At 36.2% G+C, this 20,018-nt stretch overlaps 3 protein-coding genes across 3 annotated transcripts; all 3 read left to right on the forward strand.

Moving 5' to 3' along the window:
• The first annotated feature begins 4,607 nt into the window (after positions 1–4,607).
• On the forward strand, positions 4,608–9,098 carry LOC121746637 (respiratory burst oxidase homolog protein C-like). Its single transcript, XM_042140541.1, has 12 exons — positions 4,608–4,928; positions 5,002–5,161; positions 5,244–5,292; positions 5,363–5,476; positions 5,558–5,977; positions 6,282–6,668; positions 6,767–6,862; positions 6,993–7,111; positions 7,407–7,512; positions 7,976–8,049; positions 8,184–8,752; positions 8,861–9,098. The coding sequence occupies exons 1-12, from the start codon at positions 4,673–4,675 to the stop codon at positions 8,965–8,967; spliced, it is 2,457 nt and encodes an 818-aa protein (XP_041996475.1). The 5' UTR covers positions 4,608–4,672; the 3' UTR covers positions 8,968–9,098.
• Positions 9,099–12,702: 3,604 nt separating this feature from the next.
• On the forward strand, positions 12,703–15,927 carry LOC121748855 (4-coumarate--CoA ligase-like). The gene is made up of 5 exons (XM_042143403.1): positions 12,703–13,811; positions 14,493–14,691; positions 15,059–15,272; positions 15,454–15,556; positions 15,665–15,927. The coding sequence occupies exons 1-5, from the start codon at positions 12,804–12,806 to the stop codon at positions 15,788–15,790; spliced, it is 1,650 nt and encodes a 549-aa protein (XP_041999337.1). The 5' UTR covers positions 12,703–12,803; the 3' UTR covers positions 15,791–15,927.
• Positions 15,928–17,030: 1,103 nt separating this feature from the next.
• On the forward strand, positions 17,031–18,155 carry LOC121749170 (probable E3 ubiquitin-protein ligase RNF217). Its single transcript, XM_042143762.1, has 2 exons — positions 17,031–18,009; positions 18,086–18,155. The coding sequence occupies exons 1-2, from the start codon at positions 17,216–17,218 to the stop codon at positions 18,153–18,155; spliced, it is 864 nt and encodes a 287-aa protein (XP_041999696.1). The 5' UTR covers positions 17,031–17,215.
• Positions 18,156–20,018: the final 1,863 nt, after the last annotated feature.

Consider the following 20,018-nt stretch of genomic DNA (forward strand, 5'->3'; position numbering starts at 1 on the left):
CAATGTCAATTACTTGCATGTTTGTATTAATGCATGTCTATCATTTATACTTTTTTTAATTTCGACTAAGATCGTTTCATATGTCTCTACAATTAACTTTACTTTCAGGAAAGTGTTAAAATTTATGGTTAATGGTGCCATAAAAATGATAATCATAAACTGATTTTAAGACACTCCTCTTTTCAATAGGTTATCTAACTTTTTAGACATCATATTTGAATAGGTCAGTCCCTAAAATGAAATAATTAAGATTGAGAAGACCATCCTCCAACTGGGCTTAGCAAAATGTGACTGGACCCTAGTCCATGATGAAATTACAACTTCACCATGTAGATACAATCAAACTTGTCACATTTTAGACTAAAGTTCCTTTTTGGTCCTTAACATATGACGATTTTTTGATTTTGGTCCAAAACATTATCTTTTGAATTATTTGGTCCCTCACAAATAAAAGCGAGTCACATTTGGTCCATTTTGGACGGAACCTTCAAATTTTTGACGGTTTAATTACCAGGTCACAAATCCGTCACTAATGGAGAGAAAATGATCCGTCACTAATCCGCCACAAATCTGTCACTAATCTGTCACTAATCCGTCACTAACTAATTGTAAGAAACAATAGAATCACAATCTTTTCTCTCCAAATCTCTCTCTGTGTCTCAGCTTCACTAAAATGGCGTCGCCACCTCCGCCTTCCCTCCTCACCGCGCTTCTCCTCCTCCTCCTCCTAATCCCGCCCACCCAATCACAATCCGCCACGTGCACGAAGCAATCCTTCACCAACAGCGATCACGCTATTAGCCACCGTGGTGCTGCCGGAGAAGGGGAGGATGGTGCTCAACCACGTATGGCAGGTTGGGGGATCCGTCTCCGTGGGCGTTCCGGCGAAGCACGAGTTTCAGCCCGCGAATTTGAACGCGAAGGGAAACCTTGATTTGTTGAAAGGGCACAACAGATCTTCCACCGAAGGCGATTCCAAATTGAAGAAGAGTAATGTGAGTTCTTTTTCTGGTGATTTTGTTTCTGAATTCTGTGAATCATGAGAAATTGCATTGTGATTTAGTAGAATTAGATGTTCAGGTAGTTTGGTATGTGCTTGATTTTGAAATTTTGAACATCGTTGGTTTCTGGCGATTGAATCAACGAATTAGGTTAAATGTAGGTAGAATTAGGGCTTCATTGATTTGGGGGAAATGCTGGAAATACAGAAGTAGTTTGGTATATGTTTGGTTTTTTGGTTTCCACTGATTCAGATTCATGGAGTGCTGAATGTGGTGAAGCAACACTTCACAAACCTTCAAATCGACTATTTGTTGAAGACTCGAGTGGATTGCCCGCTCCATTTCTGCATCCAGAGTCGGGTGGGGTTGAATATATTCAAAGAAACAAAATTAGTGACGGATTTGTGACCCGCTAATTAAAACCGTCAAAAATTTGACGGTTCCGTCCAAAATGGACCAAATGTGACCCGTTTTTATTTGTGAGGGACCGAATAATTCAAAAGATAATGTTTTGGACCAAAATCAAAAAATCGCTATATGTTAAGGATCAAAAAGGGACTTTAGTCCATTTATATATTGACTCGACTTATTTTAACACAAGTGATACCCGCAACGGGGCTAGTGTAGCAATTAGTAAGCAAGAGTATCGTATCCCACAGAGACAATTTTGCATCAACTTAACTACCACGAACAAAAATCAACTACTATCTAGACAATCAAGAAAAGTTTGGTTTGTTCTAACAACTAATAAAAGCATATAGTAAGCAAGTAACAATTAAGAACAAGGAAACACGGTGTAAAAAGGATGTGAAAAGATAATATGGAGAAAATTGCAGAACTCAAGGATCCGATGCACAATTCCAAGCTCTTATCCAGTCAATTCGCTTTACCTTTTGGTGTCTCTAGAGTTACTAAGCCGACCACAATTATAGATTAAACCCCCTCCCGAGGTGAGAAACCTGTAGATTAGGTGCTAGGATCGAAGTCCCCTTCTAATCCTAAACTCCTAACTCCCAAAAGCTCGATTAGGTCAATGACCTCACTCAAAACCTCAACTCTCCCGAATTCTATTGTATTAAGGTGTGAATTATTCTTCTTTCCGGATTAATTATTTCATCTCCCGATTAATCTAATTAATCCTACACAATCAAGTGGTGATCAAGCAATTGAAAGGAATAAACCCAAGAATAATCAAATAACTACAAGAGCAAGGCAAGAACAAAATCAATCGGATAAAAACTATGAAATCAGTGCATCATCACCAAGAATTCTACAAGAGATGTTTAGCTACTCATGTTTATAGAGAAAACCATGTTCAAAACAAATGAATTCAACAAATACATGAAGTAAAGATAGTAAGACTCCTGTGAGATCAATCGATGGATAGGTGACTTCAATCTCCCGATTGGAAGTCTTCAATCTTCAATTCTCTCTCTCAAAGGTGTGCTTGGGGTGGTGTGTGAGTGTATGAGGCGTTAGGTGTGGTGTGGAATGAACCCTAGGCTTCTTCTCCTCTTAATCCCCTTCAAAAATCTCGTTTTTGGCATAAAAATACGTCAAAACAACGTACCCGGCCGGGTGGAATTATAAAGGTTAAAATTCACCCGGCCGGGTGATGATTTTCGACCAGATTCTGCTCCATTTGAGACACCCGGCCGGGTGGATTTACAGGGTAATAATTCACCCGGCCGAGTGAGATTTTCTAGACAGCGCAGTGTTCGTAAAACGGCCATATCTCTCTCATCCGAACTCCGATTGGGGCGTGTGAGGTACCTACACGAAGCTCTTTCGAAGACGAAGAGAATGATGTGCATTGGGGGTTGATTGGACTTCAAAATCTCCAGTAAAATTGTCTCAAGCCAAGACTGCTGCACATCCACCTATTTTGCACCTTTTTCTACATATTCTTAGCAAAATGGTCAATATATCAACATAATACAGAAGTAGATGTAAACACGCTTAATAATAGATGAAATATGATCAAATTCATACAAAACCACCCTCTAAAACCATGTAAAATCCAAGTGTGTCATATATGTACATGTACACTCATGAAGTTATTCAATCAAGCTAAAATGACGGATACAATGACGTCAAATATACACGTAGATCACATTGTTTAGACTCATTATACAGATAACAATTGTATGGAAAAAAATATAATTAATTGAAGCAATGTTGTCTATAAATGACATCGTACAACTAGAAGATTCCAAATATATATATATCCACCCCGACGAATTTCTCCAACAAGATAGAGCTACAATAAAGTACTAGTATTTCACGAAGAAGACAGTGATCCCACCAAATGCGGCGCCACAATTAAATCAATCCTTCTACTAAGAAATTATTATGCCCAAACATTAATAATTGATCATTCTAATAATGAGAGTTAGTGATATGCAACGTGATGCGCATGAATGGAATGCTACTTATATTAAAATACTATGAATAATATTAGAAATATTATACAAAAGTTAGCCTACATGTATAGATTAAAAAATTATATTCCCTCACACACAAAATAATAATCTGATTTTGCTATTTTGGGATGTACAATAGCTGGGCGTATGTGTAAAATATTCGAAATTAGCTGAAGTGTATTACAAACCGCTAGTTGACATAACGTAAAAACCCATGAGGCATATGTATAAAATATCTTAAAAGTATTATCAATAGCTAGTTGACATAGGACGTATGTATAAAATATCTTAAAAGTATTATCAATAGCTAGTTGACATAGGACGTATGTATAAAATACTCAAATTTAACTGTTGTAACAAAGTTGATATACAACCTACTTTCTTGAAAAACGAAAACTTTTGAAACGGGTTTTAATGCAAAATTGGTGAGTAAGAGAGATATAAAGAATAGTTAGAGTAACTGGAAATATAGTTAGAGTAACTGGAAATAGCGTGAGTAAATTGTGGGGTCCACGTCCTAAAATAGAAAGTCTAAAAAGTTTTTATTTTAAAGGGATAACCCAAAATGAAAATATTTCTACTTTTAAGACGGAGATAGTTACTTGAGTGGACTACCAATTATTCCCCGGTGGACATGGTTACAACAACTTGTTGACGTGAGTGAAAATTGATGTTTAACTGTTTATTTTAAGATTGGATAATCTAGATTTTATAATAATTATCAATTTAATATGGAGTAGTTATATAGCAACCTAAGTGGATCCTATTATATTGAACACAAGTATTATAAACTAGGAGCATCTTTTCTTGAACATAATTATTTAGCGTATGATTTTAAAATCTTCCAACAATTGGATTTGTTAGACTACGCAAGTATTCTATTAATAAGTCATATACATGACCCCAAATAATCACCATTTACTATTCTTTCCAGGTAGACAGTAATGGTCGATCACAATATTTTTAGTGGAAATTTTTGTCGATTAGCTTATAAACCGAAATAAATCAATCCTTAGCATATCATATTATTTCAACGTATCTTTGTAAATAATATATTATTAATTCAACATATTAAAAAAAAATTAGACATCTTAACAACAACTGGTGAGTTCACACACCAAATTCATGCGTATAAATTCAGTGCCTGAAAAAACCAAGGACCAAGAGCATCAATTATCGAAAATCTCAGTCGCTAATTTGTATGATCATTTGCTCTTATCATTAGTTTATAATAATAGAGAATCAGAGATGCCAAACAATGATGGTATGAATGGGGAGGAACACAAGTCTTCATTTGGATTGAAACAAGAGGTGAAGCGTTTGGTATCCGTGAGGCGACCGGCGCGGAAACTCGACCGGGCCAAGACCGTCGCTTCACGGGCCCTCACGGGGCTCAAGTTCATCGGCAAGACCGGTGGCACGTGGGTCCACGTCGAGGAGCGCTTCAACAAACTCAAATCCGATGATGGAATGTTGTCACGCGACGATTTTGGCAAATGCATTGGTATAGTATAATATTAATGAAATTATATGAGCTTATTAGTAAAATAGAAGTAAATAAATTTATGTGTGTATAGGAATGAAGGAGTCGTCTACGTTCGACGGCGAGCTCTTCGACGTGCTTGCCCGGAAGTGGGATATCTCCGGCAACTCCATCAACAAAGAACAGCTCAGAATTTTCTGGGAACAGATTGCTGACCCAACTTTCGATGGTGGCCTTCAAATTTTTTTTGAAATGTAAACGTTACTCTTACATTCTCATTTCCAACCCTATATATGTATGTAATATAAATTAATGCAATTTGAATTATGAATCCAGGGTTGATAAAAATGCAGATGGAAGAATCACTGAAGACGAAATCCGGGAGGTATATATGATATGAACTGTATGTATTAAACTAATGTACAGTCGATGATCCTAATAAGTTGTTCACGTAGATTATAAGCCTGAGTGCTAAAGCAAACAAGCTGTCAGTCAACAAAAAAGAGGAAGATACTTATGCAAAAGTAATTATGGAAGAATTAGACCCCAACAAGCTCGGCTACATCATGGTACTGCAATTACTCAACTCAACTAATTATCTAACTATTAAACTTAACCTAAATTCCAATTAATTAATAATCGATACATAGATACAAGACTTGGAGAAGCTCCTACAGCCGGATGAACCGGATGCGGACTACAGTCGGAATCTGAGCAAGCTGCCGAGTGAGAACCGTAGGCAGCCGATGAAAATCGAGGCGCTCATCAAGCGGTTCTACAAAGGCGCTGCTTATTTTGTGGATGAAAATTGGCGGAGGGTGTGGGTGCTGGCGCTGTGGATTGGAGTTATGGCAGCGCTTTTCGCCTACAAATATGTGCAGTACAAAAACAAGGCGGCTTTCGAGGTGATGGGGCACTGCGTTTGTATGGCCAAAGGCGCAGCCGAGACGCTCAAGCTCAACATGGCGCTCGTTCTGCTCCCGATGTGCCGGAACACCATCACTTGGCTCAGGAACCGGACTAGCTTAGGCAAGGTTCTTCCCTTTGATGACAATATCAATTTCCATATGGTAAGTTTTTATCACGAAAAATAGTCTTTGTTTATCTATTTTTGGTCGTCCACTAAAATTAGTCTCTATGTATTTATCAGTAAGTTTTTCCTCTCATTAGGGGTCCCATTTGTTACTAACAAACTTCAACCGCTAATTTTCTTTATGTTTCTCTTCAACAAATTTTCATAAATTAAACCTGTGTCATCCACAACTAAACTAATTATTTTGGACAGATTTAATTAGTAGTACTACTTTTAGCTTGGGTTCTAGTTCTAATTCCAATCAATTTAATAAAAGTTGATTGTAAATATTGAATTTATAGATCGTTGCCACGGCGATCGGAATAGGAGTTGGAATACACGGGATAAGCCATCTAGCGTGCGATTTTCCGCGACTCCTCCACGCGAGCCCGGAGGAGTACAGGAAGATGGCACCATACTTTGGAGATGATCAGCCAAAGAGTTATTGGCATTATGTAAAAGGGAATGAGGGTGTGACAGGGATAGTGATGGTGGTTTTGATGGCTATAGCATTCACACTAGCATCACCATTTTTTAGAAGAAACAAAGTGCATCTACCCAAGCCTTTGGACAAGCTTGCAGGGTTCAATGCCTTTTGGTATTCACACCACTTATTTATCATTGTCTATACCCTTCTCATTCTTCATGGAATCAACCTATATATGACCCATGAATGGTACAACAAAACTGTGAGTTCTCACTCTTCTATTTAGAATTTAAAAAGATATTTTTTGATTGAGTTATCCGACTATATGTCAATATGTGTGTGTGTGTGTGTTGTGCATAGACTTGGATGTATGTTGCCATTCCTATCACAATTTATGTTGGAGAAAGATTGATAAGAGCCTTCAGATCCAGCGTCAAGCCAGTGAAGACCCTTGGGGTAAATAAATATTGCATCAAATTACACCATATATAATTAATGTTAGCATGGATGAAGGTGGCATTCTACCCCGGAAAGTGCATAGACATAGACTTGGATGTATTTCAATTAATTAATTTCATGGATGAAGGTGGCATTCTACCCCGGAAAAGTGTTAGCACTGCACATGAAGCCTCATAAAGAAATATTCAAATATAAAAGTGGACAGTATATCTTTGTCAACTGTTCAGCCGTTTCTCCATTTGAATGGTATGTGTCTCAATATTTTTTTTTATTATTATTATGAAATGTAACGAAGTAGTATGATAAATTAACATGTCATGAATATGGGATCATCTACATGTTTTTATTGTACAGGAGTACTATTATATATGTATATATATATAATTATTGGTAAGGATCAAACTCAAACTCTGTACATTATAGATTACCTACCATGAATTGACAGGTAATTGTATGTGTAGCAACCAGTTTGACAAACTGCACTCTGGACATGATTAATGTTGTCTTATTTAAAATAATTAGATTACTTCAATAATTGCAGGCACCCTTTTTCAATAACTTCATCTCCTAGAGAAGATTATTTAAGTGTTCACATTCGGGATGCGGGTGACTGGACCAAAAAAATTCAGGAAGTATTCATCTCAAAGGTAAACTCATATATATGCTCATTTTGATAATTGTTATCCCCTCTTAAATATTCTTGAGATTCTCTATTTCATTGCTCTATTTTTTACTGTTTTTTTTATATATTTTAAAGTTCTTTATTTTATTTGAGAGTTGACTATATACACTCAATTATGATGTGTAATTTTATCCTATTGCTTGGCTTTTGTCTTGTTTGGATGAGGAGTCTAACAATTTCTTATTATATAAAGTGATTTTTTAAAAGTCAACTTTCAAAAATAAAAATTATATCAAATCACTGATATATTAATATTAGTTGGCATTATAAATTTATCAAGAACTGATATTCATGAGTCAGCAAACTGATATTCACGAGTCAGTGAATTAACTGCAGTTTCTACAAAGTATTTTTAATACTTAATTTATCTAGCAATGTCTTATTGTTTATTTAGAATTAAAATGTGTTGCTTATTCATTCCTTGTAAGGTACCTCGGCCGCCACCTACAGAAAAAAGTGGACATCAGTCAACCAAGTTTATTGATGTAGAAAATAATCACAAGTAAGTCGATTTTTTCCACAACCCATTCTAATACAATTGTGTGGATTAATAATAGTACAAAACAATTATAAAAAAAATTGCACAAATCACAATACCATTATCATACATTGGTACTAAATGTCTCAATCCCACAGTGTTCCAAAAATACTAATCAATGGTCCTTACGGAGCACCAACACAAGACTACAAAAAATACGAAATTGTGGTACTAATAGGGCTAGGGATCGGGGCAACCCCAATGATCAGCGTGGTGAAGGACATTGCCACCAATATAAAAGCCATGGAGGACGAAGAGAACGCGATCGAGGAGGGAAGCAGGGGCGGAACCAGCCCTCTCCTGCCCACCCCAATGGCTAAGAGAAAGAAGGGGTCGGGAAGTGATAAACATGATCAATTCAAGACGAAAAAGGCTTACTTCTATTGGGTGACTAAAGAGCAGGGCACGTTCGATTGGTTCAAGGGCGTGATGAATGAGGTTGTCGAAATGGACCATAACCGAGTCATAGAAATGCACAATTACTGCACAAATGTGTATGAAGAAGGGAATGCTCGTTCCCTCCTAATTTCTAAGCTTCAATCAATAATCCTTGCTAAAAGTGGAATTGATTTTGTTGCTGGGACTAAGGTTAAATCACACTTTGGTAGGCCTAATTGGGACACAGTCTTTCAAACAATTTCAAATAATCATCCTGGTTCTAAAGTTGGTAAGTTCATATACATTCATATATTGTTTTTCTTAATGTAAATGAATTCATAAATCATCATTTAATTACTTGGTTTATTAAGAAAATTGTTGTTGGCCATTTTTGCAGGAGTATTTTACTGTGGGGCACCAGCAACGATGAGAGATCTCAAAAAGGCAACTAAAATTTCTCACCCAAACCCAGCCAAATTCGTGCTCCACAAAGAAAACTTTTAATAGCATAATCGAAACTTTTGGTGGTTATATTATTTTCAGAATCAAATTTTAATCGCAATGATGAATTTAAATTCTTGTGTTGTAATAAATGTTAGCGTCTGCAATTAAAATATAGCATTTCGTTATTGGTAGGTAATGCTTTTAAATTTCTTATACTAGTATCTTTCTTCCCAAAATCAATTTTATAAATCAATACTCAACTTAAACTTACAAGACGTCTAGACCCACACAAATACATTCAGGCCTAATGGGTCTTCAAAACGTGGGCTTCATAAAATAGGGCCCGGCCCATTCATGCAATATTAATCGTTTACTTTTTAGTTCTATAGTAGGAGTACTTCTTTTACTTATTACTCCGTACAAAAATCATTTCATACATTCTTTTTTAGTTCTATTCTTATTTTATCTATTGAAGGATGATTATTTTCCCTTTTATCTTGGTGGGTTAAAATCATGATTCATGAAGGTATGGAGTATAATTTGTAGACACATCTTGATATATCCTACATTTAAAATTCTCACTATATTAAGTAAGTAGTAAAATTAAGTCTTTGGAATTTTTAATTAAATAAATGTATAGTATGTTTCCAAGCTATTTGGGAGTGGTTTATTAGCTTGTCAGGTAAGATGTTTCCAAATTAGCCCTTATTATATTCTTCCTTCTTTTTCCGATCCTTTCCTCTCTGTTTTTTTTTTCTTGTTTATCAAACAAAAATGATTAAAATAACATATGATTGTTGCAGCACATCTACCGTACACTTAGAAAATTGTTGAACTAATTTTTTTTATTAAATCAGCAAACCAATTAATGCTAAAACTATACAGCATATTATTTACCTATATCCTTTAGTCTGACTTGTGTCTTATTCTATAATCAATGATGAATGACTCGGTCACAAAAGCAACTTTTCTGATCCAGAGTTAATAAAATCACAACTAGTTTACGCGTGTGATTAATATTATAGTGTGAAACGTGAAATGTACAATATAATATGTGAAAATAATAAATCATAAATTAATAGTTAAACCGTGTTTATTAGGTTGAGTACTGTTTAATTATATATGGTAGCAATTTGTAATTTTGAAAACTGAAATAAAATATAAATACATTTTCATAATTTTTAAATTCATGGTAGATTAGGTAGCGGGAATTGCATGTTCAACGACAAGCATAGGTTTAGGGCATCTAATCAGTTTGTGTCCTTGTATTTTCGTGCATGCCAATTCAATAGATAAATTCTCGCTTTTCAATATAATTGAAGAAACGTTTAAAGGGATCAGAAGAAGGTAATTCTTATTGCTTATCTTTTGTTTTACATTTGATCATTCTACTAGTATTTATAGGGATAAATGTGACCCTTCAGGACCCCCAATAAATGAGATTGGGACTATACACACTTGGGAACCCAACATTGTATTGGAACTCAAGTCCCATAAATGAGGAACGGCTCTTTATGTTTTGTCTTTCCAACAATAATGATCATCAACCTGTAAAATTGGGCTAAATTTTATTGTACACTTAGTATTTTTCTTTCCTTCCCTCCTTTTTTATCTCATTTTCTTTCGATCAATAGCATTTGAAAACATAAACGTAAGCATTACGATTATGCGGATCCCCATGGACTTGTAGTGGGGCAATTGCCCCTACTCAAACTTTTACTTCTATACTAATTTTTCTTTAAATTTGAATACTTCCTTCTTAAATGCCCCCTTCTCAATTTTTCAAATTATTTGCTTATGTATATTTTTGCCTCTCTTAAGTTTAATTTTTGGCTTCGCCTCTGCCGTTATTGTAGTTGGTGCTTGTAAAAGACTTTTTCTGTAGTACAAGTGTATAACATTCATGTCAAAATGTTCAGCTACTATATCTGATCATAACTCAGTCTTTAATATCATGAATTAAGACCGGATACAAAGCATCAATTTGTTTGAAATAAAAAAAACGATCATGAATAAGCCAAAATTTGCAGGTGATCATAAATTTGCAGGTCATGTTACCAAAAAATTTTTTGCAGGTGATCATAAATATAACAAATTAAAATAATTGGGCATGGCTGGCAAATTGCAAGGTTGACGTAATTATAATTAAACCTAATTAACCAATATTTGAAAAAGATCCGACACTGTTTCCTAGTAATTCAACTTGCCACGTCATAGACAAAATGGTACCCAATACGACGTCGTGGTAGTAGGTAACAACGACTACGCTGATCGCCCGTTCAAGAAGACCCCATCCCATCCTCCGTCAATTCTCATCTCTTGTTAGGTTGATCCTACTTGTAAAATATCACATCTTTAATCATAATACCTTCCTTACCTACATTATTCACACCAACCATTTGGTTACGTCAACTCATATGCCTTCTCTCATAAATATTCATCAATTGCTCTATGATTCAATTGTACACTTGGAACTAACACATTTAATAATATGAATTAAATTTTATAACAACAAATTTGATTGTGTAAGTAGTAGAAATATTGTTTCGAATTAATATAAATAAATTAAATAATACAGCTTGTATGCGATTTTGAGAAGTTCAACTAGAATTGCTGGTCTTGCTTGATTGATGGCTTCTCCATTGACAAAGTATTAGTACTATTACTAGTTTTTGTTTGTCAATCTTATTTGACCAATCAACCCTTTCATTTATGAGAGAGGATCCCCTGCCGTGCACAAATCACAGCAGGCCCTGCTGCCCCTCACAAACATTCTTTAAATATTAAATTTTATATTTTTTTTAATAAATAAAATAATAATAAAAAATTGTATTGTATGGGGCAGCAGGGCCATGCTGTGATTTGTGCATAGCAGGGGATCCTCTCCCTTCATTTATTCCAATTTTCCCATCAAGTTTCTATTTGATGTTCAATTAGTATTGTAAAACAAACACAATATATATATACTCGATGGACAATATTGATAAATTACTAGTACTATTACTTAAGTAAATTGAATTGACTACTATTTTTTTGTAGTTAGATGAAACTTTGCCGTTCTTTTAGTTGGATGAAACTGTAGCGTTTACCAATAGCTTTTATGAAAAGACATAATCTTGTGGAATAATTGTCAAATTAAGATTATATTCTGTACTTAGAATTTAGTACTACTACTTTTGTGATTAGGGAGAATCTTATATCACATTGTAGACTTTGTCAACCATATAAGATATAAAGTGCACTCCTAAGCAAACTGTCGTTTGGTTGGCATGACTCATTATAATATGATTGTACATCTATGATTAAATTGTGGAACTATTATAGTTAGAGGATGATGGCTTTGACTTACAATCTTGCAAACTGAACAACCCATCTATATATATGGTATGATGTGTTCTATCTTAACATTTTACTCAGATAGATACTCTTTAATCACGGTTCAATTATGCATTCATTCACTCTACAAACTAAAAATTAAATAGTCACTCTCATTGTAATAAGACATACTAATATAAAGCAAGTTCAATAAAAAAAATCTGAAAATTCATATATAATTGTAATACACATACTAGTATTTTCCATTTGAAGGATTAGCCATTTCTTCATAAACCAATTATAGAAAGAGCGATTCGAAATTATTCACCAAGGCCCACCCAACTCTTCTCACCAACCACACCATCACATAGCCATAAAAAAAGAAAACCAAATTCCCAAATTTACCCCTGAGCAACCCAAATTCCCCGTCAAGTCCCCATCTCACCAACTTCGAGTAAGATATATACCTCAAATCCCAACTCTCATTTTCAGGTTCAACTCTACAACACAACAAAAGTTGATACCAACATTTCCCCTCAGATTCCACCCACACACGCAAAACAAAACCAAAAAAAAAAAGAATGGATACCGCAGCAAGAAAAGATGACGTCATTTTCCGATCGAAACTCCCCGACATCTACATTCCCAAGCACCTTCCGCTCCATTCCTACTGCTTCGAGAACATTTCCAAGTACCGAACCAAGCCCTGCTTGATCAACGGCGGCTCCGGCGATGTTTACACCTACGAGGAGGTGGAGGCCCTCTCCCGAAGAGCCGGCGCTGGGCTGAGCCGCCTCGGCCTCCGCCACGGCGACACCGTCATGATCCTCCTCCCGAACTCGCCGGAGTTCGTCTTCGCCTTCCTCGGCGCGTCCTACATCGGCGCCGTCTCAACAATGGCAAATCCCTATTTTACCCCTGCCGAGGTCGTCAAGCAGGCGAAGGCCTCCGACGCTAAGCTAATCATAACGCAGGCCTGCCACGTCGCCAAAGTTAACGGCTTCGCTAAGGATAGCGGCGTTAGGGTTATGCTGGTGGACTCGCCGCCGCCGGAAGCGGCTCCGGCCGATTATTTGCAATTCTCGGAGCTGATTGCCGCGGATGAGAGTGAATTTCCGGAGGTGGATTTCAACCCCGACGATGTGGTGGCGCTGCCGTACTCCTCCGGCACGACGGGGCTGCCGAAGGGGGTGATGCTCACGCACAAGGGGCTGGTCACGAGCGTGGCGCAGCAGGTCGACGGCGAGAATCCGAATCTGTATATACACAGCGACGACGTGATGATCTGTGTGTTGCCGTTCTTCCACATTTACTCGCTGAATTCGATCCTGCTGTGCGGGCTCCGCGCCGGCGCCTCGATTTTGGTGATGCAGAAATTCGAAATTGAGCCGTTTCTGGAGCTGATTCAGAAGTATAAGGTGACGATCGGGCCGTTCGTGCCGCCGATTGTGCTGGCGATCGTGAAGAGTCCGGTGGTGGATAAGTACGACCTTTCGTCGGTGAGGACGGTGATGTCGGGGGCGGCGCCGCTGGGGAAGGAGCTCGAGGAGGCGGTGAGGGATAAGTTTCCTAATGCCAAGCTTGGACAGGTAAGCAAATACAGTAAAACTATAATGTTACTTTTATTTCTGTGTTTTTAAATTTTAAATTTGTTTTGCAGTTACACATTATTTTTATTCTTTATATGGCGACGCTCTAAAATGTGAAGTGAGTGTGAGTGTGACTAACTAAATTTAGGAGAGAAACATTGAAAACATATGATATCAAATCATGCCGCATTATTAATTTAATGCGTTATATGTCCATGTATTGATGTTGAATACTCTACAGCAAATGGTTTATTTGTTTCTCACCCATTATCATTTAAAGAATATGTATAGTAAGTAGTGTATTCAAATTAATACACGTCGACAGTGCACCAAATTAGTGTGTATTGAGTGGCTCATTTTCCTACCTAAGAAAGAAACGAGTAACTCAATTAGTTAATTAAATAGTAATAAGTTTATTGCTGAATATAAAAAAGGGAAATTTAGAGAGCCCCAAATCTCACACAATTAGAAACGAAATAAGTATTTAAGTAAGCCTAATCGACACGTGACAAAAAGTTTGCCACAATAATTTAATTTTCATGAAATATGATAGTAATAGAAAAGTTGCGTAACACTTTTTTACTGATCAAAATTCGAGAGACAGAATTATGGATTGAGTTGTGACAAGTAACAATATTTAAAATATTTTGGAGTTTAATTAAATGATGACATGTGCTGCAGGGTTATGGAATGACGGAAGCCGGACCGGTGCTAGCGATGTGTTTGGCTTTTGCGAAAGAGCCATTTGAGATAAAATCAGGTGCGTGCGGGACCGTGGTAAGAAATGCAGAGATGAAAATTGTTGACACGGAAAGTGGTGCTTCGTTAGGGCGCAACCAGCCTGGTGAAATTTGCATCCGTGGTGATCAAATCATGAAAGGTACACTAATTTCCATCCCACTATACTTCATATTTGAATTACACTTAATTTCAGAATATGACAAGTCTGAATAATTTGTGTATTAATATGAACACACTGCTATGAAATGTCACTTTTTTTATCTAGAGGGTATTTATGTAAAATCGCGTTAGTAACATCATACATACATCATCATGACGCATAGAATAAAGTTGGTGGTGGTTATGTTATTTATTGTGAGGTAGTGACACATACCCTCATGAAAATCACTATCCCACATAGTATTCCTTCCGTTTATTTATTCAAAACAATATATAAAAAATATTTAGTCGCAATAATTAGAATTATTTAACATGCAATAAATTAATTTGAACAAACATTGTTGCAGGTTATTTAAATGATCCAGAGGCAACAGAGAGAACAATTGACAAACAAGGATGGCTACACACAGGAGATATAGGTTTCATTGATGAAGATGATGAGCTTTTTATCATTGATCGTCTTAAGGAAATAATCAAGTACAAAGGCTACCAAGTTGCCCCTGCCGAGATCGAAGCCCTCCTCCTCAACCATCCCAACATCTCCGACGCCGCCGTTGTCCCGTAAGTCCCACTCATATCGATAAATCGGTGATTCCGACTCCTCTATGGATGAATGGATGACCCTGTACCTTTTCTTTATAAAGCTTTCTAAGAGGATAAATGGTTAATTTCTAACACTCCATTTATTGATATAAAATGCATGATGAATGTATTTTAAATCTTAGTTAATTATATCATGCAGAATGAAAGATGAACAAGCAGGAGAAGTGCCAGTTGCTTTTGTTGTTAAATCAAATGGATCCACTATTACTGAGGATGAGATCAAGCAATTCATTTCCAAACAGGTCGGATATTTATTTATTTATTTATTTTATTTTAGTTACACTTTATTAATGATTCTTTTTAATTTATTAATGGAATTTGAATATAATGAAAATTATTGGTTTTTGCAGGTTATTTTCTACAAGAGAATTAACCGAGTATTTTTCATTGACGCCATCCCCAAAAATCCATCTGGAAAAATATTGAGAAAGGATTTGAAGGCAATATTAGCAGCAACTACACCTTCTCCAAACTGATAACGCTGCAAGTATTTGAAGCCATATTAACAAAAAAAAAACAAGTTCTTGTATTATATTGTGATGTGATGGGGTTTTCAAGACACACAAATGTTGGTGTGGTGTTGCAATATTAAATCTATTATTTGTTGATTAAACTTTTAAACTTCATCATTTTTTTAAATGTTTTAAGCCATATCACATATTATTACGTACTCCACTAGCGAATTAAGAGAAGGGAAAGACAAACATGTCGCTGAAATCTGAATTGCAAGCTAGTATGATAATCATATAGACTATTGATTGTTGATTAGATTATTAATCATAACTAAAATTATAATTACGGCGGATGCACTGCAGTCTGCCTAAAATAAAGAAACTTTTCGGTGGGAATAGTGCTTCTAATTTAATTAATTTCATTGAGCACCAGAATATTTTGTATTAGAGTTGTCTGTCAAATAAAAAATTAGAATATCTGTATAGGCAGATACCATTTTTAGGCATTCAAATATTGATGTACTTTCATATTAGACTAATATATATGATTAAATAGTTATTTGATTGAGATTGAGATTGAGATTGAGACTTATAAGTGTTTTGCAGTTTGTAGAGTATTAGCAAATTACTTATATGGGGCGGCTATTTGTTGTCTAGAAATGGATTTAATTTAGGAATTACACCCAACCCAAATTAAACGATGCATCCACCTAGTAACACGGGCCATATTTCTGTTTACATAGAGAATTCCATTTTCATGAAGAAAATTCATCCTTATTGGGTGCTTTGTGCCTTAGTAAATTAACATATACATTAATTTCGAACATAACCATAAATATTAATAAATGACAAACGTGGGTGTGAATTAGCAACGTGCTTAAGAAACAACTGTAATAGTGAGTGGTTATTCATACAAAAATAATTCTCATATTCGAAGCTATTGGAATAAAATAGTGTGTATAGTATTGGGTTTTTTTTTAACTAAAAAAATAACCGTGATAAATGAGAAAACTACTGCCTATCCTAGAAAATGGGTCTTAATTTGAAGTGGATATCTTTCTATATACTAATTATTTAACTTATTTATTGTTTAGTTGTTATGATATGATGGATTTGATTTATTTTTCTAGTTTATGAAAGATCCTTTTGTATAATATGTGTGGGGTTCATTATGAATAACAAAGATTATATGATTCTCCTTTACGAAGAAAACCGAATTCTGTCTAAAATCACTCGATATTTCTTCTCCATCCAATCTATCTCAAAACTACTCTCCTAATTCCTAGTGATTAATATCCTATCACCACAAATCGCTCTAAATCCCCACTTACATATACAATTAGTGCCAATAACTGCAAAGTCCTTTGGAATTAAGCATCCGATTAGTGCTTCCATACAACAACAAAAGGAACACTCTAATTTCATTCTCAAGATTCAACAGAAACGGAAATGGAATCCGAACCGATCGCCCTCGCCCTCGCCCTTGCCTGCAACGACGAGTACATCGCTTCAATCGTCATCAACACCTCCGAGAATCCCCAATCCAACCAAGGATCCCTACTCTCCGACGACGATTTCGCCCATGAATTGCAGCTCCAGGAAGTCATCATCTCTTCCCTCCTCAACCAACCACCCGAATCCTCCAAATTACCCGCTGCGGAGGAAGAAGGCGGAGAGTCATCGCAGTCTCTGTGCGAGATCTGCGCCGAGAAGAAAGACCGCGACGGCATGTTCCCCCTCCCCGGCTGCACCCACCGCTTCTGCAACGACTGCATCTCCCGCCACGTCTCCATCAAGGTCACGAAGCGCGCCATCCTCGACGCCCTCGCCTGCCCGGGAACTGGCTGCGGAGGCGCCCTAGACGCCGCCGCGTGCAGGGCAGTGCTGCCGGTTGAGGTGGCGGCGGCGTGGGACGAGGTGCTGTGCGAAGCGGCCATCGCGGTGGGGGAGCGCGTGTACTGCCCCTACAAGAACTGCTCGGCGCTTCTGGTCAACGACGGCGGCGGCGGGGTCATCGCCGAGGCGGAGTGCCCCTTCTGCCGGAGGCTCTTCTGCGCGAGGTGCAACGTGGCGCCGTGGCACGCCGGGGTGGACTGCGAGGGGTTCGCGAAGCTAGGGAAGGACGAGAGAGAGGAAGCGGATTTGATGGTGCATGATCTTGCCAAGTCCAACAAGTGGCGGAGATGCCCCGGCTGCAACTTCTACGTCGAGAAAAATGAAGGATGCCTGCACATTACGTGCAGGTTAATTATACAACCTAAAATATGTGTTCTTGTTTATTTATGTTTTCCGTTTCTAAAATTGAAAAGGCCTCAACAGGTGTAGGTATGAGTTCTGCTATGCCTGTGGAAAAGCTTGGAGTTCTACACATGGTGGTTGCCAAGTATGATTTTGATGCTCATCATGAGAATAAGGTCAGCATGCAATGTATCTTCATTGATTATACACTCTAAGCTAGAATTTTCTATTATTTCTCTGAAAGACATTGAAATTACATAAATTGGTTGTTTTTCAATTGCAAATGGGACTAGCCTCTCATCCCTTGTGGTTGATTCATTATTTATTGGGAAACTAGCTCTTTGGGCTTATCTAATTGAGCTCGCACTAATTCATACACACATGGGCTTTTAAATTTGAGGTTATTACTCTTCGCCATCTAGGTATATAGTTAATGACTGATGAAATCTTAATCATTTAATATTATAAATAATGACTGATGAATGCTTAATCATTTAATATTATAAATAACGACTACCCCGTATATTTTAATTCTAACGTATGTATACCATGCATGCACTTGTCAATTTTCAGAGGCAAAGGCAACCTATAGCAACTAAATTTACTTCCCAAACGTTGACGTCGTCACCATCTTAATTATTAGTAGTATATGTACTATGAAGTAATTTATGCATATACAGGAGAGTGATTAGGATGATTTGAATAATGTTTTTTATTTATTATTATTATTATTAAATGTTTTTTAATTAGTTTTTATTATATTTGAATAATTATAAAATTTCTAATCAAAAAAATACCTTCCCTCTCTAATATAGTAACCCGATCGAATTTTGCCTCTTTTTTTTATATATATATTTTTTTAGTGTACTTTTTTAAGCTTCCCAACACCCTTTATTGCCACATATAAATACCTCCTTCACCGAACTTCATTTTTTACATTTTTCATCTTCATCCTCGTTATATTTTTCACTCCATTTATAAATCTCAACTATAAGTTTCTTCAGTTATGATGTTAATAATCTTATTTCAATTATTTAATGAGCTGAGGAATGTATGTATGCACCATTTGCGGACTCTTAACCAAGAACTAAAATGTACACGCATGACAACAATATCTATTATTAAAGTTAGACAATATGCATGTGACAATTAGAGCTCTGAAGTCTTTATTTATTACTACGTATATAAGAATATATTTCAAGTTTTCAACGAGCTAAGTTTATGTATAATAACGTCTTGTCTAACCATCTCTTAGGAACAAAGTCATATAGCACACTCAAACACGTTTCAATGAAGTATACCAATAGTAGTGTTTCTCGTATACCAATTACCACTACCCAAAGAAATAAAAATACATGGTTGCAAAAGTATATGTATACTACCATCTAATAAGTTAAAAGTAGTAGTGTAGAACCATTACCATAAGCTCAATCTTATTGGTAAATATTTAAAATGAATTGTTAGAAAATACAATGCGGAAAATAAAAGATTATTGCAGAAAGTAAAAGATGGGGAGAACTTTAAAGACTACATTGTGAATGACTTTTAATTTTATTCTTTCAATGATTACACAACCTTTTATAGGCTCTAATTCTAGCTATACATGGAAAATATCTTCTAATTATACTATTATCATTTTATTTGATTTTCCATAATCTTTAATTGATTTCCTTCAATATTCTTGCCATAATTTCATCCATTGCCTTCTTGTTCTCCAATCAATTAATTTTCTCATTCCAACACTCCCCCTCAAGTTGAGTATCGAGTTTTTCGACACTTAACTTGCACTATCTTTAGTTTGATAAATAGTTTATACTCGTATTTAAAAGTTCTTCAATTTCCATTGACAGCTTATACTCGTATCATAGAGTTTCTTCAATTCATCATTGATAATTTATACTCGTATCAAAGAGTTATTGAAAGTTTAGACTTGTTTCAAGGAGCTCTTTATTCATCTTTGAAAGTTTTAACTCGTTTCAAGGAGTTCTTCAATTTTTCTTCATTGAAAGTTTAG

Source organism: Salvia splendens, chromosome 9 (genome assembly GCF_004379255.2).
Source record: "Salvia splendens isolate huo1 chromosome 9, SspV2, whole genome shotgun sequence".
Lineage (NCBI taxonomy): Eukaryota > Viridiplantae > Streptophyta > Magnoliopsida > Lamiales > Lamiaceae > Salvia > Salvia splendens.

Excerpts from the sequence above, each read along its gene's own strand:
- LOC121748855 (XM_042143403.1), top strand. The coding sequence starts at position 12,804 with ATGGATACCGCAGCAAGAAAAGATGACGTCATTTTCCGATCGAAACTC. Across the intron at positions 13,812-14,492 it reads CTAATGCCAAGCTTGGACAG|GGTTATGGAATGACGGAAGC; the intron begins GTAAGCAAATAC and ends CATGTGCTGCAG. Across the intron at positions 15,273-15,453 it reads TCCGACGCCGCCGTTGTCCC|AATGAAAGATGAACAAGCAG; the intron begins GTAAGTCCCACT and ends TATATCATGCAG.
- LOC121749170 (XM_042143762.1), top strand. The coding sequence starts at position 17,216 with ATGGAATCCGAACCGATCGCCCTCGCCCTCGCCCTTGCCTGCAACGAC. Across the intron at positions 18,010-18,085 it reads TGCCTGCACATTACGTGCAG|GTGTAGGTATGAGTTCTGCT; the intron begins GTTAATTATACA and ends AGGCCTCAACAG.
- LOC121746637 (XM_042140541.1), top strand. The coding sequence starts at position 4,673 with ATGCCAAACAATGATGGTATGAATGGGGAGGAACACAAGTCTTCATTT. Across the intron at positions 7,112-7,406 it reads GCCGTTTCTCCATTTGAATG|GCACCCTTTTTCAATAACTT; the intron begins GTATGTGTCTCA and ends CAATAATTGCAG. Across the intron at positions 8,050-8,183 it reads GATGTAGAAAATAATCACAA|TGTTCCAAAAATACTAATCA; the intron begins GTAAGTCGATTT and ends TCAATCCCACAG.